General features: G+C 34.1%; 4 protein-coding genes across 5 annotated transcripts; all 4 read left to right on the plus strand.

Moving 5' to 3' along the window:
• Positions 1-524: 524 nt before the first annotated feature.
• LOC109127877 (putative defensin-like protein 235) lies at positions 525-1,160 on the plus strand. Its single transcript, XM_019233380.2, has 2 exons — positions 525-703; positions 862-1,160. Exons 1-2 carry the CDS (start codon positions 637-639, stop codon positions 1,056-1,058), a joined length of 264 nt encoding a protein of 87 aa, XP_019088925.2. The 5' UTR covers positions 525-636; the 3' UTR covers positions 1,059-1,160.
• Positions 1,161-1,230: 70 nt separating this feature from the next.
• LOC104731306 (beta-glucosidase 3) lies at positions 1,231-4,252 on the plus strand. 2 transcript variants are annotated; one of them, XM_010450636.3, is made up of 13 exons: positions 1,231-1,477; positions 1,555-1,618; positions 1,813-1,862; positions 1,956-2,031; positions 2,105-2,176; positions 2,265-2,352; positions 2,448-2,700; positions 2,790-2,905; positions 3,006-3,229; positions 3,351-3,376; positions 3,473-3,560; positions 3,650-3,746; positions 3,849-4,252. In XM_010450636.3, the coding sequence occupies exons 1-13, from the start codon at positions 1,352-1,354 to the stop codon at positions 4,087-4,089; spliced, it is 1,521 nt and encodes a 506-aa protein (XP_010448938.1). In that variant the 5' UTR covers positions 1,231-1,351; the 3' UTR covers positions 4,090-4,252. The 2 variants fall into 2 exon arrangements, with proteins under 2 accessions (XP_010448938.1, XP_019088924.2); XM_019233379.2 differs by having other exon boundaries at positions 1,337-1,477; positions 2,453-2,700.
• A 414-nt stretch (positions 4,253-4,666) lies between these two features.
• LOC104731307 (putative pectate lyase 16) lies at positions 4,667-6,719 on the plus strand. The gene is made up of 4 exons (XM_010450639.2): positions 4,667-5,451; positions 5,548-5,651; positions 5,767-5,905; positions 6,309-6,719. Exons 1-4 carry the CDS (start codon positions 4,732-4,734, stop codon positions 6,528-6,530), a joined length of 1,185 nt encoding a protein of 394 aa, XP_010448941.1. The 5' UTR covers positions 4,667-4,731; the 3' UTR covers positions 6,531-6,719.
• Positions 6,720-12,112: 5,393 nt separating this feature from the next.
• On the plus strand, positions 12,113-15,551 carry LOC104731308 (putative WRKY transcription factor 31). The gene is made up of 6 exons (XM_087477521.1): positions 12,113-12,695; positions 12,873-12,971; positions 13,322-13,483; positions 14,018-14,410; positions 14,510-14,623; positions 14,737-15,551. The coding sequence occupies exons 1-6, from the start codon at positions 12,462-12,464 to the stop codon at positions 15,355-15,357; spliced, it is 1,623 nt and encodes a 540-aa protein (XP_087333647.1). The 5' UTR covers positions 12,113-12,461; the 3' UTR covers positions 15,358-15,551.
• The last annotated feature ends 160 nt before the right edge of the window (positions 15,552-15,711 follow it).

Genomic DNA, 15,711 nt, shown 5'->3' on the forward strand with positions numbered 1-15,711 from the left:
GCTGACGGCCAATTTTCTAGAACATGGTCAATTGTTTCTCTGATCTTATTATATGTGCGTATATAAATTTTCCTCACCATATATGTTCTTATAAATTACATATATTTGGTTTTCTTTAGATGAAAATGTCATGCACGTATAACACGTATTAATTTACCATTACCAATAATGATACCATATTGAAAGTTTGAAACAAGTCATGATGAGACATACCTAAGCTGCTAAGCAAATGTATAATTAGATAAATTAACAGTTAGGTCTTTCTTTGTATTGCCTGGGTGTCTTTCCCTTTTTTAACACTAACAAAATCTGTAAAATCCCAAAATTCTCTTATATTGAAAATATAAATATATACTAAATTCATGAAAAATTCAATTTGTATGAGTCAAATTCAAATTGTTTGACCAACAATATTTTATCAAAAGGAAATTAAAGATTACCTTCCAAAACTAATTAAATCTACCCATCAATTACGTTGAAGAAAAGTTTGTCTTTTAAGTGAGTACCTTTCCAAGTCGTGTTCATATTAAGCCCTTTTTTTTTGTTCATTTCATTTCCACCATCAGCCAACACTAAAAGAAACAGAGAAGAAAGATAATTTCAATTGGAAAATTTAAAATCCACACAGTAAGAATCATGAGATCCGCCACTTTGCTTCTGGTTTGTTGTATTCTCATATCTTTCATTTTCAGCCATGTTAAAGGTAATACCTAACCCTTATTTTTTTTTTCTTTTTTTTTTTTTCATTTGATTGTTTACTCTAATTTTTCAATGGCGAAAAACGTTGTTTCGATTAGAAAGACCATCTTCGGACTTTACATCATTTTATTCTTGTGGTTGATATAAACTCGCAATATATAGAAGTGGAAGCTGGATTGAGTCCCATGGCGGCTAGCCTACGAGTCCGGAAGGATATATTTGTGGGAGGATGCGGCAGCGACGGAAACAAAACATGCATAAACGACTTTGTTAAGAAAGGAGGTGCAGCCAATAAGCCTATTAGTTGCGAGTGTGATAACTTTGGCTTCGAACATTTATGCCGATGTAATTTTACTTGATGAAATTTTTTTCTTCCTAGCCTATTGTTATATCTCTTACAAAAAGCAAAAAAAAATTCAAGAAATAATAATATAACAGAAGGAACTATTTATTTTTTTTTTTTTAATTGTGGGTGTGTAATAATCTTAAAGATAAGATAAACAGAATTTCAGAAACACTTGTCTCTGTTTCTTTCTTTTGAGTCCACGCTGACTAAATTGATAGAGACAAGTGTGTTTAATGTTCATTCTCTCGGGTGCGTTACAACTTATTTCCACAAAAGCATGGAGCAAACAGAGAGAGAAACAGAGCAATGAAACTGGTATTGAATCTTTTTACCATTTTTCTTCTTCTTGCATTGTCTGGGGGAGTAACATGCTGCGGCAGGAACGATTTCCCCGAGGGCTTCGCTTTCGGAGCCGCCTCTTCTGCTTATCAGGTTCGTCCGAGTTCGGTTTTTTACAACTTCTAGTATTATTCCATTTATACTCAGTTTTTTTTTTGTTGTTGTAAAAGTGGGAAGGAGCTTTTGATGAAGATGGGAGAAAGCTTAGCGTTTGGGATACTTTCCTTCACTCTCGTAATAAACTTTTTATTTTTTGGGTGTTATGATTTTAGTTTAATGATAATTAGGAGTCTAGTATCAGTCCAATTATTGTTTAACCAATATGTTGACTCTTAATTAAAATTCAATTTTGGAAATTCAAGTCTCTTGTCGTTTGGATTCTATCTCATTCTACAAACACCTAAATTTACATAGTCTTAAATTGACAGGTAACCGTAGTAACGGAGACATAGCATGTGATGGGTACCATAAGTACAAGGTTTCTTTATCATCCAAGCAAACTCTTAAAAAGTTGACTACATTACATTGGCTTTGTTATGTGACATCAAAGATTTTGCTTTTGCATGTGCAGGAGGATGTGCAGCTTATGGTGGAAACTGGCTTAGATGCCTTCAGATTCTCCATTTCTTGGTCTAGGCTTATACCGAGTAAGTCTTCTTGAACACCCTTCATGTTTATGCCGGATTTTTTTTACTTCATGAGCTCTTATCTCTCATTTAGATGGAAGAGGTCCTGTTAACCCAAAGGGTCTACAGTTCTACAAGAACTTCATTCAAGAACTTGTTAGCCATGGTGAGACATGTTTTCATATCCTAACCAACTCTCTTGTAAACTAAATGTTCTGTTGTGTTGAGTTTGGACTTAAGTAAACTTCCAACAGGAATTGAACCACATGTTACTCTGTTCCACTACGATCATCCTCAGTATCTTGAGGATGCTTATGGAGGATGGATCAACCGCAGAATCATGTAGGCTAGCCAGATTTTACTTTGTTTTTTTGGTGTGTGAAAATGCTTAGTTTTCTCTGACATATTTAATGGGTGATATAATCTTGTCATTGCAGCGAAGACTTTACTGCTTATGCAGATGTTTGCTTCAGAGAATTTGGTCATCATGTCAAATTCTGGACCACAATCAACGAGGCTAATGTATTCACTATTGGAGGTTACAACGATGGGATCACACCACCTGGTCGTTGCTCCTCACCGGGAAGAAACTGCACATGGGGAAACTCTTCAACTGAACCATATATCGTAGGCCATAACTTGCTGCTTGCGCACGCCTCCGTTTCTAGACTCTATACGCAAAAGTATAAGGTATATGTTGCTTATACTTGTGTATATATTTTACAAAACCATCTCTTGAATGTGTAAGTATGAGCAACAAATTTTATATAATGTGCTAGGACATGCAAGGTGGTTCTGTAGGCTTTAGCGTATTTGCACTAGGGTTTACACCTTCTACAAGCTCCACGGATGATGACATTGCAATTCAAAGAGCCAAAGATTTCTACCTCGGTTGGTGAGTCAGGCAGAAACAGTTTCTAAAAGAATTTTTCGATTTGCAGAACATATCTAAGGTTTTTAGCTGAAAACAGAACACTCTGCTCTTTAAAAACCAGGATGCTTGGGCCTCTTATATACGGAGACTATCCGGAAGAAATGAAAAGAAGTGTTGGATCAAGACTGCCAGTTTTCTCAAAGGAAGAATCAGAACAAGTTAAAGGCTCATCAGACTTTATAGGAATCATTCACTACCTTGCGGCTTCAGTCACAAACATCGAACTCAAACCTTCTCTTTCGGGAAACCCGGATTTCCACTCAGACATGGGGGTATCTATGACATGTAGAAATCATACTCTATCATTTGAATAACAAAACAGTGTCTCTGCTTCTCTTTTATTTCTTGATATTTATGTTTTTGGTAACCATCTCTCTTCTTTTATTTTACTGCTTGGGAGAGACAGACCTTGGTAATTTTTCAGCTTTTGAGGTAAGAGTTTTAAGGTTACCAAATTCAGATACAGTTAAGTTTTCAAAAACAGAAGTGTTCTCTTTCTTAGTTGTTTTTTGTTTTTGTTTGGAAAAGTATGCTGTTGCTCCATGGGCTATGGAAAGTGTCCTTGAGGATATGAAGCTGAGCTATGGCAATCCACCTATCTACATTCTTGAAAATGGTCTCTCTTTCATTCTTTCTTCTCTGATCTCTTTCTTTGTTTGTTTCCTAGCTAATCTGCTTAATTCTCTTGCCAATGCAAACGAATAGGTACACCGATGAAGCAAGATTTGCAGCTGCAACAGAAGGACACACCAAGGATTGAGTACTTACACGCCTATATTGGTGCTGTGCTAAGAGCCGTTAGGTAAGTAAAGTGTCTACAAAAAAAAGAAGAAATTTCTTATTGTACCTTCTTCTATTCTCTTGTCAACGTACTAGTTAAGAAACAAGATATTACTATGTGTAGGAATGGATCAGACACGAGAGGCTACTTTGTATGGTCATTTATGGATTTATACGAATTAGTGAAGGGATATGAGTTTAGTTTTGGATTGTACTCTGTGAATTTCAGCGACCCTAATCGCAAGAGGTCTCCCAAACTCTCTGCTAATTGGTACTCTGCTTTTCTCAAGGGCAACACCACTTTTCTTGGTTCTCAAGGCATCATGCAATTGCAGAACAACTTCTCTTTTTCAGCTTCTTCGTAGTAATGTTGCATTTACATATTCTGATAATCTGGTTTATTAATTAGGGCTGTTTTTTGAACTGCTTGCCGTTTTAACTTTTAAGTATCCGAATTTTATTTTTATTTCGACTAACTCGGGTTTTGTTGGTTTAATAATAAATTGAAACCATATAAATTATTTGTAATTAGGTTTACTTTCAGGTTCGGTTTGGTTTTATTTTCGGCTACGTATCTGTATGGTTTTTGTTAAAAAGAAAACTCAAAAATAAATAGTTTATGGAGTGTCTGAAGTGAAATTGTAGAAGAAACAAAAAATAATATTGGATTGGTACACGTACACATAACACCCCACCAGGCACCAGATAAACATTACCAATTAACGTAATACAATTAATTAAACAATATGATTAAGACATTGTATCTCTCCATCCAAGCAAGTTGGCTAGAGAAATGTTCGTGGGGAAGCACGTATATGTGATCTTGTGTAACAACACCGAAGTCTCACCAATACAACTTTGATCTTTAGGCCACTATTAGGACAAGATCGTGTTTACCACACCTTCTAATCTTTCTGACACAATATCTCATCTAACACTCCCTTAAGTACTTCCCCATCTTTTACCTTTTCTTAGTATCCCTACTCAAACCTTAAACACACCGGACCATGACTCTTTTCACCATTTCGTGCCTCCTCGTGGCACTATTCTTATGTCAGTCCTTGGTTCATGCCGTAAATAACGGTTATTACGGGTATAACCCGACGGTTGCCAACTACCTCCCTGAGAAACCTCAGAATGTCATGAATCCGGTGGACTCATGTTGGCGGCTCAAGTCTGACTGGGCTGCCAATCGGAAAGCCCTAGCGGATTGCGTGGTTGGGTTTGGTTCATCTACCTTAGGAGGCAAGAAAGGTAATTTATATGTTGTCACAAACACTAACGACAATGCACAGAACCCTCAACCAGGTTCATTGCGATACGGCGTGATCCAAGAGAAACCGTTGTGGATCACTTTCGCTAAAGATATGGTCATAACCCTAGAGAATGAGCTCATGGTCAATAGCTATAAAACCATAGATGGCAGAGGGGCAAAAGTGGAAATTGCTTATGGACCTTGCATCACAATACAAGACGTGACAAACGTAATCGTGCATGGGATCAGCATCCACGACTGCAAACCGGGGAAGTACGGGATGGTGAGGAGCAGCACGACGCATGTTGGTCACCGTAAGGGATCGGACGGTGATGCGATTGCCATTTTCAGCTCGTCAAATATTTGGATCGATCACTGTTACCTAGCGCGTTGCACGGACGGGCTCATCGATGTGATCCATGCTTCCACTGGGATTACCATTTCGAACAACTATTTCACTCAGCATGACAAAGTCAGTTTAGATTTAAATTTAAAATCATTACTATAGCTACTTAATGTCTCGAGCAATTACTATCAAATTTTGATATTGGTTGTTATATATGTATAGGTTATGTTGCTTGGACACAACGATGATTTTGTGCAAGATGTGAACATGAAAGTGACCGTGGCATTCAATCATTTTGGACCAGGACTAGTGGAGAGAATGCCAAGGTAATTAGTTTCTTGTTTTCCCCCATTTAAAAACTAAAGTAACTATATATATTAAGAATTTAATTTTAATGCAGAATTAGACATGTAATAATGTAAAAAAGTGTGGTGGTTTCAGGGTAAGACGAGGGTACGCTCATGTGGCAAACAATAGATACGATAAATGGATAATGTATGCAATTGGTGGTAGCGCCGATCCCACCATTTTCAGTGAAGGCAACTATTTCATTGCTTCTGATAAATCTAACAGCAAACAGGTATTTTTAATTTCGTCCTCCTAATTCAATATTGTAATTGACATATAATTCACACATATACTTATAAGTTATACCCATTTAAATTAGGAACGAAATCAGAGTACTATCGATACTATTTGATCTAGAAAAAAAAAGAAAAAAAGAGAGAGGCATGCAGATTGGTTTGAACACCTATTTATAAGCTTGTCTTTTTTCTTTCCTATAATATTAGTCTTAGATGGTACCTTACTATCGGACGTTTAGACGACTAACTAAATGTTTAAACGTCCGGTTTTGGTTATGTATAATGATTAATGTCTAAAGATCATTAGTATATAACTATATATAAATATAAGATACTATATAAACTATACCTACGATTAATGCATGGGAATAAAATGCTAAGCATAATGAAAATAAACAGGTGACGAAGAGAGAAGTAAAAGGAGGGTGGAATAACTGGAGATGGAGAACCTCAAATGACGTTTTTAAGAATGGAGCTTACTTCGTACCTTCCGGTTATGGTAGCATTGGGCTGCCCTACAGTTCTGCTCAGCGATTCACAGTCGCTTCGGGAAACTTGGTTCCTTCTTTAACCGCAGATGCTGGCCCTCTAAACTGCAACCGGAAGGGTCCTTGTTATTAGTAATAGTATCTAATTTCTGGTATAGCACGTTACTTTTCTTTTTCATTTTATGTTGATTATTATCTATAAATGTTTTGGTCTGGATTTGCTACACATGGAGCACTGGTTATGAAAGATGAGAAACGTCAGGAGTTTGTAATATGCATTTCGTGTATACATAATTACATATAAATATGAGTTTTTTTTCCTTTTCTTTTGGCATATGCATATGAGATGTCTTTTTAATCCAATATACATAGTTACATATTTTATTTGTCTTCGCAAGAAAGGTAAAATCCCATATCTATATACTTCCTTTATCTGGTAACTTTTTTTTTTTTTTTTTTTTATCAAAGTTAATAGTAATTCGTAACGGTTTCATTCTTGCTCGTTAATTTTATAAAAAGAGGTTTTTGAGGAGATTGATTTGCTATGGGATATATGGTTCTTGTCATAAAAGTCCCTTATAGTTCTGATATCGATGGACTTTGGACTTTGTTGATTATATGATTCGTGAAGTATGGACTATTGACTTCACAAAAAAATAAACTGAAGACTTCGAAAGGGGTTTTATCTAAATCTAAATGCTAGCTCATTCCAACCCCTTTTTCTGTTCTAATTTTTCTATGGAAATCTTGTAAGTCTTTATAATTAGAGATTTTCTTACATATTAGATTTCTTTTTTTTTTCTATGAAATGTTAAATTTATAGATCCAAATGAAGAAAAAGTGTTTATGTAAAATGAGAACAAAGACCGGAAAATGTCTGGAAACCATAGAAGAATGTAAAAAAAATATTAGTTTGCCATTAGTGAACTATGACTATGAGTTCTAATTTAACTCTATATTTAAATTCAAGCTGGTTCAAAATTCTCCATGTTTGTTGTTACTCTTATCATAATTACAAATGTTTGAACTAAGATCGGCACTTCTTTCTTTCTAGAGATTTTTTCTTTAAACTACTTTTAGTATAGATATTTAATACACACACTCTATTGACTAAGTCTAATATTCGAAGATGCACGTTAACTTATTACATCCTAGCGCTGACGTATAAGCTAGAGAATCAAACACACACACACACACACACAAAGACACATATGTATGGGTATATTGATATATGGTGTCATTGGTCAACGCAGCTGCAACTTCATTGGAAAAAAGGTCTTTTAATGTTGTTTATATCTTTTGTCTGATACATTTTGTATTCTCCGTGATTTTTTTTTTTTTTTTTTTTTTTTTTTAATTATCAATTTAGGATAACTTAAAGTATATAGTATGGATCTTGAAATATCCAAAAGTTAGAGGTAATGGTAAAAACTATACAATGCAGTTCTATTCATGAACTTGAAGTCTTAAACCATGTAAATGAATGACACAACTTATTTAGTGATTAGTTTTGCACATTTATATTAGTTTTTGTTTATTGTCAAAACATCATATTAGTCAATGGCATATTTGATGTGTTTATTATGTTTTAATATTAGACTTAGTCTGCAAATACATTCATATAGTATAGGCCACAAGCTGTGAATATAGCTATTTGAGGTCTCACAGAATTGTAGATATATGAGAGAGAACCGAGTGTTTTAATTTTATACGTGCAAATCAATTTTTTAACGAAAAATTAGATTCATCCGGCAAACAAGTTATATTGATTCAAAAACCATTACACTCCCAGAGAAGAAGAGTTTAAGGAAGACAAGACACTGTTTGCCAAAGAGTCTGCCACAATTTTAACACTGCGAGAAACAAAGCTAAAAGATAACAAGATAAGCCGGTGGCAGAGATAACTAATGTTGTCATACAAAATTCCTCTGACCTTAACATTGGATTCAATAAGAAGACGAACAAGTGTGTAAGAATCCGACAAAACTTGAACGAAAATAAGCTCTTGTTTGAGAACCGATATAGCAAGGCATGTTTGACTGCGAGAGCAGAAGGGACAAATATTGCTTATTTTCTGAAAAATAAAATTCATTTAAAGTCCAAATCATTAGAGATTGATTTCAAATCATTTTAACATTGACAAAATAAGGGTTTTTGGCGATGGGGTGATGTTTGGGAGGTGTTCTAAAGCGTGGTCATTGATCAACTCGAATATGGAACTTTATATCAACTATTTGTGTTTATACTATGTATTAAAGATTGATCAACTCGAGAGGCTACTTCATATGGTCACTAGACACTAGTTAGAATGACTTAAAACAAGTTGTGGAGGGTTGATTTTCTATCAACAAATAAAATTTGGACTATGTCTCAACGGTGTGTGACATATTTATATTTTCTGTATTTTAGCAATATCGAGTATATCAAAGAGACTAAATGGATTGATTTACACTCAAGTCAACTTCCATTTTTCTTTTAAGTCGGTACGCCATTATTATAAGATAGCGATACATGCAATAAACTAACTACGAGGGGACTCGTAATATTGTATAGCAGCAAAAGAAGACTTGGAAGAACCTCTGAAGTCGACGAGACAATACTATGGGTCGTATGAACAAGTTTTAGTGAGTAATTAACGTTGTAATGTTTGACTTTGTAATGTTTCTTTTGACTAGTACACATCGTGTTGAACATATATACAAAAAAAAAAAACTCACAACTAATCTCATACATAATCACACAAATATGATAACCAAAATAACTTACCATATATTTTGGATTAGTCCATATTTTATGTGGTTCTTAAGACAGTCGCGATTTTTTGGTTTGCAAATTCATCTCATATATATTTATTATTTATTTATTTTTTGTTTTTATTTTTAGTGTTTTAATACAATAGTTATATAATATTTACCCGATTGGGTATATAGTAGACACTCATACCGAACAAAATTAGTTTTAAATTAAAATTCAATTATCTAGTAGATATATCGATGACTTTATACTATAGTGTTAAATTATTATTATTATTATTATTTTGATGTAATGTTCTTATCAAGATACACACTGATGACTTATGCTTCAAAATATTATTAGTATTAAATTGATGATTTTGATCATTTCTCAATATTTAGGGTTTAATTAATTGTTTAGTAAATTATCATGTTTTTTGGTTCGTTATTAACTATTTTATTTATATTTAAAACTTTAAATGATAAAACTAAAAACAATACTCTCAATAGATTTCATTTCCAGTATTTTAGGAAGTGACAAATAATCCTTTTTTTTAACACCTTCTTTGTTCATTAAATTGAAAACAATAATAATACAAATACATCAACGAGCATACAAATTATCACAAAAAAAAATCATTACTGTACACTTCTCTAGTAAAAAAAAAAAAAAACTCTAAGTCTCTTAACGGTGCACTTGCATATTAGTGAAACTCATCAGATCAAATTACAACTAAAAACCACTAGTCAGGTAGGTAGAGGTAAAATAAAGGATATTTTTAAAATTAATCAGTGGTTTTCTTAATAGTCTTGACTACTACTATTACAATCCAGCCAAATGATTACTGATGAGATTAGAGAACAATACACTGAATCTATCTTAAGTAGTCGTCTCTTTGTTTATGAATGTCTTAGAGAGGGTGTTCGTGGAGACTTTTTTTTTTTTTTTTTGAGTGGAGATATTTAAAGAGTTTCTTTTTTTTTTTTTTCTAATGTACATTTATCATAATTCTCTCTTTTTTTTCATTTTTTTTTTCATTTTTTTATTTGAATACACTCTCTTAAATCTTCCCAATAAAAGTAGTCTAAAGAGAAATTATGTATTTAAATCTTAATATTTGAACCAATAAATAAATGTCATGTGTATTAAAGATATCTCAATGGTTTTATAGTTGGAACCTCTAGATGAAGGTGCTTTAGACCATCATTATAGATCATATTTATAAAAGTATTTTAAGAATAATTTTAGATTAAATTTTAAGTTATCCCACAATTTAAGGATGTAAAATATCCTGCATAGACATTTATCTCTTATGTTCAAACATCTAAAGACACCATCATTTCATTTTTTCTATTTTTTATTTTATTTTAAAGGCATTTTCGTAGGATGACCACCTGCTATGCTCTTACACACTCACCAAGCAAGGTCCATCACTCCATCCTGTCAATTTTTGTTCGTCTGGCTTTAATTTTTTAACAAAAATATTTTCAGTCTTTTGTCTTTATTGTTTTTTGTACATTAAAATAATTAATTTATAATTTAATCTAGATATAAAAACTATTACCATGATTTTATAAATGTCTTATTTAAAATAGCATTTCCAAAAATAGATAATCAATTTATTAAGTTTTAACTGTTAATTAGTATAATAATTTTTTAGTTATAAGAAATTAAGTCCCCAAAAAAAGATGCATTGTATATAAATGTTTATAGATTTGCGTATTGATAATTGAAAATAGATTAATTAAAAAGAAAAATCCTTAAAATCCATTAAAAGTACCATTCAGAAAAAAAAATCTAATATAAATCAAAAGAATGAATTTCTTACTATAAAATTTTCCCCCTTCTAAACTCTACATAACCCTAATTAATAATGGAGAAATTAGATGAGAAGGTTATTAAAGTCAACAAAAGTGATAGAGCACGTTTTACCTCATCCTCAAGTTTTAGTAAGTTGTAGTGACAATAGTTTTACAATAATTTATTCAGACCTCGCAAAATTAATTTTCTTGTTCAAAATTAAGGTTTCACTTGCTAGTTGGTTTTTAGGTGGCTCTCGATGTCGATAGGGTTTAAAGCTTCTCCTCCAGACTACATACACACAACTACATACACGTGCATATATATCAACCGTTCAACACTAATACACTGTACCGGCTATTTAAGTCTCAACAAAATTAGATTGTTTGTAAGACTAATCTTTTGCCACGAAACGTTTTCTTTAATCACGTGAAAGGTGCCGATTTAGTCGCTCGCGGTGTTTTTTTTTTTGCTTTTTCAATCCTTTGATCTATTAACATTAGAAATAGTCAAATTTATTTCTTAAAATGAGGAAAAATGTAAACCAGAATAAGATTCATCTATAACTGATTTCCAATTTGTATAAAAATAGATTTTCTACAAATCATCTACTTTTCGCCGCGTTTCAGTTTCTTTGTGTGTGTATTGACATGTTCAATAAGATTTTCAGATTTATAACTTCATTAAAGAAAGAAAAAAAAAATCCTAAATTTGACTTTTTAATATCTTAAGAAATTAATTGTCGAGATATGTTAGTGTAATGGACTTGATTTATCTAAAACACTGATCACACACGTCTTCCATACCAATATGACTTAAAGCTTAATTAAATCAATAAACACAAAAAGCATGGAGTTGAAATAGATAAAACGAAAACAACTTGGAGTGTTCTAATCTTCATTTGAAACACCACGTAGTTTTCCCACTACTCGAATCATAAAACAGCAGCATGTTTGTTAACATATCAAAAAGTAAACGTGCAAATCTCTCTACACATGTCTATTAGATTATGGGACCCCATGTCCGTCCTATAATGTCAGGTGGCAGACACATGACGCAGACTCTGACGCTTTTTTAACAAAAAACCAAAAAAAGTCTCCACGAAATTTCCTACAAGAATCTTATACCAAATATAATAATTAAAATTGATAAAATGAATAAAATTGGAGAGATTTCCGAGTCGACGTCAAAACCCTCTTTGTAGGCGAAGCATCTGGACCGGTAAGAGACTCTCTCATCGATAACAACCACATAATTAAATCAAAACTCTTCCTCTCTCTCTCTCTCTTCTCTAAGATCTCTTGCGTTGCTCTTTATCTGCTTGATCTTCCTATATATGGAGAGGCAGTAAAAGGGTACTTACTATACGATACTGTACGGATCCATCAAACAGGTGTGATTATATATCCAAACGACGTACCTTTTTATCTTATCCGGCACCAAGTTACCTTTCCTAGGGTTTCGGAGAATCCAATCAACAACGAAGTAAAAATTTATCATCGTTACATTAGTCGATATCATAAAGACTTAAATGTTCCGGTTCCCGGTGAGTCTAGGCGGTTCACGTGACGAAGCCCGTCACGATCAGATCACACCGTTGGATGAGCATCGTGTGGTGGTTGATGAGGTTGACTTCTTCTCTGAGAAGAGAGATAGGGTTTCACGTGAGGACATCAACGACGACGAAGACGAAGAAGCCAATAAGGTTCACGTCAAAATGGAGAATTCACGAATTGAAGAGAGTGATCGTTCCAGAGATGTTAACGTAAGTATAAATGATTTTTATCTTAACCTTGGTTGACAATAAACGATTTATTTTACTTGTATATGTTGAAATATGTTTACTTGGGTTGGTGAGATGTGAATGTTCATAACAGTAGCAATTTTTTTTGTTTCTGTCTAAAACATTTTATTTTACTATTTTATAATATAACACGTATAGATCGGGCTGAATCTTCTGACGGCGAATACGGGAAGCGATGAATCAACGGTGGATGATGGACTATCAATGGACATGGAAGATAAACGTGCAAAGATTGAGGTACATGTTAATAACAAGCTGATCATTTTTTTCGTTTTAGTTTTTTTTTTAAAATTTTTTTATTTTAACTAGTTAATCCCATTCTATTACATATCTTTTTCAGCTTCTAACTCCACAGAATTAGTGAATTTAATGAGATTTAGTATATGGTGATTGCGCGGTCAGAGAGAGCTATAAGTTTTTCCTTTTGTTTGTGGAAATTTTGATAATTTAACGAAATATTTGGTTTATCCTAATTTAGAGCAAAGTTTACGAAGATATATTTTAAAAATTTGGGAAGAATTTTTTGTTTTCCTCTTTTTATTTATTTATTTATTAATATGTATTTGTTTTTTGTTGTAATAATGAAGAACGCACAACTACAAGAGGAGCTGAAGAAGATGAAGATAGAGAATCAAAGGCTAAGAGATATGTTGAGCCAAGCGACGAACAACTTCAATTCCTTACAAATGCAACTTGTTGCCGTCATGAGGCAACAAGAACAACGTAACTCCTCCCAAGAGCATTTCCTGGTAATATTATACATTTACCTTTCACTGAATTAATCTAAATTTTTGGTCCTCTTAAATAGATATTGTTATATGTGTATCGGTTAAAAATTATGTTGGTAAAAAAATATATAGAATGATCTACAAACCGTATACGTTGAATTCTTTTTTGGCACACTAGTACATGAATTATGTGGACAACCCAAATGTTTGTATTGTTGATCAATGGTTTTTTCTTAGTCGTTGATGGGAAATTCTTCTTACCAATACATTTTGGTCGTTATGACGGCTGTAAACCATGGGTTCTAAATAATTAAAAACGATTTTTTCTAAAACTGCTTTCGATGCAAAACCAAACCCAAACACGAAATTCATGTTCTAAAATAGTTGATGATAAATTCTTCTGAAGTTTATCATTCTTTTTAGCAAAAGGAAATGTAAAATTCCGCAGATATATTTGATTTTATTTTCTCAGCTAACTATTTGTTATTAAGAATGCAAAGGGACTAATATGCATATATATATCAAGTATTAAGGTTTAAGCTTTCTATAACATAGGCTACGGAGGGAAAAGCAGAAGGAAGGAAACGGCAGGAACTGCACACCATGGTGCCAAGGCAGTTCATGGACCTTGGGCCGTCTTCTGGTGCGACGGAGCATGAGGCTGAAGTGTCATCTGAAGAGAGGACAATGATTCATTCGGGTTCTCCTCCTTCGCTTCTAGAAAGCTCCAATCTCCGAGAGAATGGAAAGAGGTTGCTTGGCAGAGAAGAAAGCCCAGAGGAATCCGAGTCTAACGCCTGGGGAAACCCTAACAAAGTCCCCAAACATAACTCATCCTCTAGCAACAACAATAACAACGCTAATGGAAACGTTATTGATCAGTCGGCCGCAGAAGCCACAATGCGGAAAGCCCGTGTCTCAGTTCGCGCCAGATCTGAAGCTCCGATGGTAATCCTAACTCCCACTAATGTTAGCTAGGCATAAGCTTATATTCGATCATAAACTCAATGATAAAATATTAATGTTGTTAACTTGTTATATATATAGATAAGCGATGGATGTCAATGGAGAAAGTATGGACAAAAAATGGCTAAAGGAAACCCGTGTCCGCGAGCTTATTATCGCTGCACAATGGCCGGTGCCTGTCCTGTTCGTAAGCAAGTACGTAGCTTTTACATTTTATGTCGGCAACAAACATAAAAGAATAAAAGATCCAATATATAAGCTGCATTTGAAACAAACGAAGCCTAAACCAATGATGTCTTAATTAACAGGTGCAACGATGCGCAGAGGACAGATCTATTCTCATAACCACCTACGAAGGAAACCACAACCATCCACTCCCACCAGCCGCAATGGCCATGGCCTCAACAACCACCGCAGCGGCAAGCATGCTCCTCTCAGGCTCAATGTCGAGCCAAGACGGTTTAATGAACCCAACAAACCTCCTAGCTCGAGCCATCTTACCTTGCTCCTCAAGCATGGCCACAATCTCAGCCTCCGCACCATTCCCAACCATCACATTGGACCTCACCAATTCACCCAACGGCAACAACCCTAATATGACCACTAATAACCCGTTGATGCAGTTCGCTCAACGGCCCGGTTTCAACCCGGCAGTTTTGCCTCAAGTGGTCGGTCAAGCTTTGTACTATAACCAACAACAGTCCAAGTTTTCTGGTTTACAGTTACCGGCTCAGCCGCTGCAGATCCCGGCCACTTCCTCGGTGTCCGAGAGCGTTAGTGCCGCCAGTGCAGCGATTGCCTCTGATCCAAACTTTGCAGCGGCTCTAGCAGCAGCAATTACGTCCATTATGAACGGTTCCAGTCATCAGAACAATAACACCAATAATAATAATAATGTGGCTACGAGCAACGGTGACAATAGGCAATAAGAGTTTTCATTTTGATTATCAAGTTTATTTTTCGTACTTTGTTTTGAGCTTTGGATGTGTAATTATTCATTTTTTTTTAGCTTTTTGTCGTGAACAACAAGGGTCTTAAGAACATGTTTTTTTTTCTCTGTTCTTCATGTAAGATCAACGATATTGTTCGAAATTAAATATCTCTTTAAAATATTTTTCTTCAATATAAACTCCCATATGTATTATTTTCTTATATAATATTTTTAACATTGAATCTTAAAAAAGTATTGCTTTAGTTAGGAATTTTAGATGAAGGAAGAAAAATGAAAACAAAGTACGCATATCAATAAACATGGTAAACCATGAAAATGAGAAAGCAATTTT

This window comes from Camelina sativa, chromosome 12 (assembly GCF_030686135.1).
Source record: "Camelina sativa cultivar CO46 ecotype springtype chromosome 12, ASM3068613v1".
Classification (NCBI taxonomy): domain Eukaryota; kingdom Viridiplantae; phylum Streptophyta; class Magnoliopsida; order Brassicales; family Brassicaceae; genus Camelina; species Camelina sativa.

Bases quoted from the DNA above. Each gene is read 5' to 3' on its own strand.
- LOC104731306 (XM_010450636.3), top strand. From the start codon at position 1,352: ATGAAACTGGTATTGAATCTTTTTACCATTTTTCTTCTTCTTGCATTG. The intron at 2,906-3,005 runs GTGAGTCAGGCA...TTTAAAAACCAG, and splicing joins AAAGATTTCTACCTCGGTTG to GATGCTTGGGCCTCTTATAT. The intron at 3,377-3,472 runs GTAAGAGTTTTA...TGTTTGGAAAAG, and splicing joins GTAATTTTTCAGCTTTTGAG to TATGCTGTTGCTCCATGGGC.
- LOC104731307 (XM_010450639.2), top strand. From the start codon at position 4,732: ATGACTCTTTTCACCATTTCGTGCCTCCTCGTGGCACTATTCTTATGT. The intron at 5,452-5,547 runs GTCAGTTTAGAT...ATATATGTATAG, and splicing joins ATTTCACTCAGCATGACAAA to GTTATGTTGCTTGGACACAA. The intron at 5,906-6,308 runs GTATTTTTAATT...GAAAATAAACAG, and splicing joins ATAAATCTAACAGCAAACAG to GTGACGAAGAGAGAAGTAAA.
- LOC104731308 (XM_087477521.1), top strand. From the start codon at position 12,462: ATGTTCCGGTTCCCGGTGAGTCTAGGCGGTTCACGTGACGAAGCCCGT. The intron at 13,484-14,017 runs GTAATATTATAC...TCTATAACATAG, and splicing joins CCTCCCAAGAGCATTTCCTG to GCTACGGAGGGAAAAGCAGA. The intron at 14,411-14,509 runs GTAATCCTAACT...TTATATATATAG, and splicing joins CCAGATCTGAAGCTCCGATG to ATAAGCGATGGATGTCAATG.
- LOC109127877 (XM_019233380.2), top strand. From the start codon at position 637: ATGAGATCCGCCACTTTGCTTCTGGTTTGTTGTATTCTCATATCTTTC. The intron at 704-861 runs GTAATACCTAAC...CGCAATATATAG, and splicing joins CATTTTCAGCCATGTTAAAG to AAGTGGAAGCTGGATTGAGT.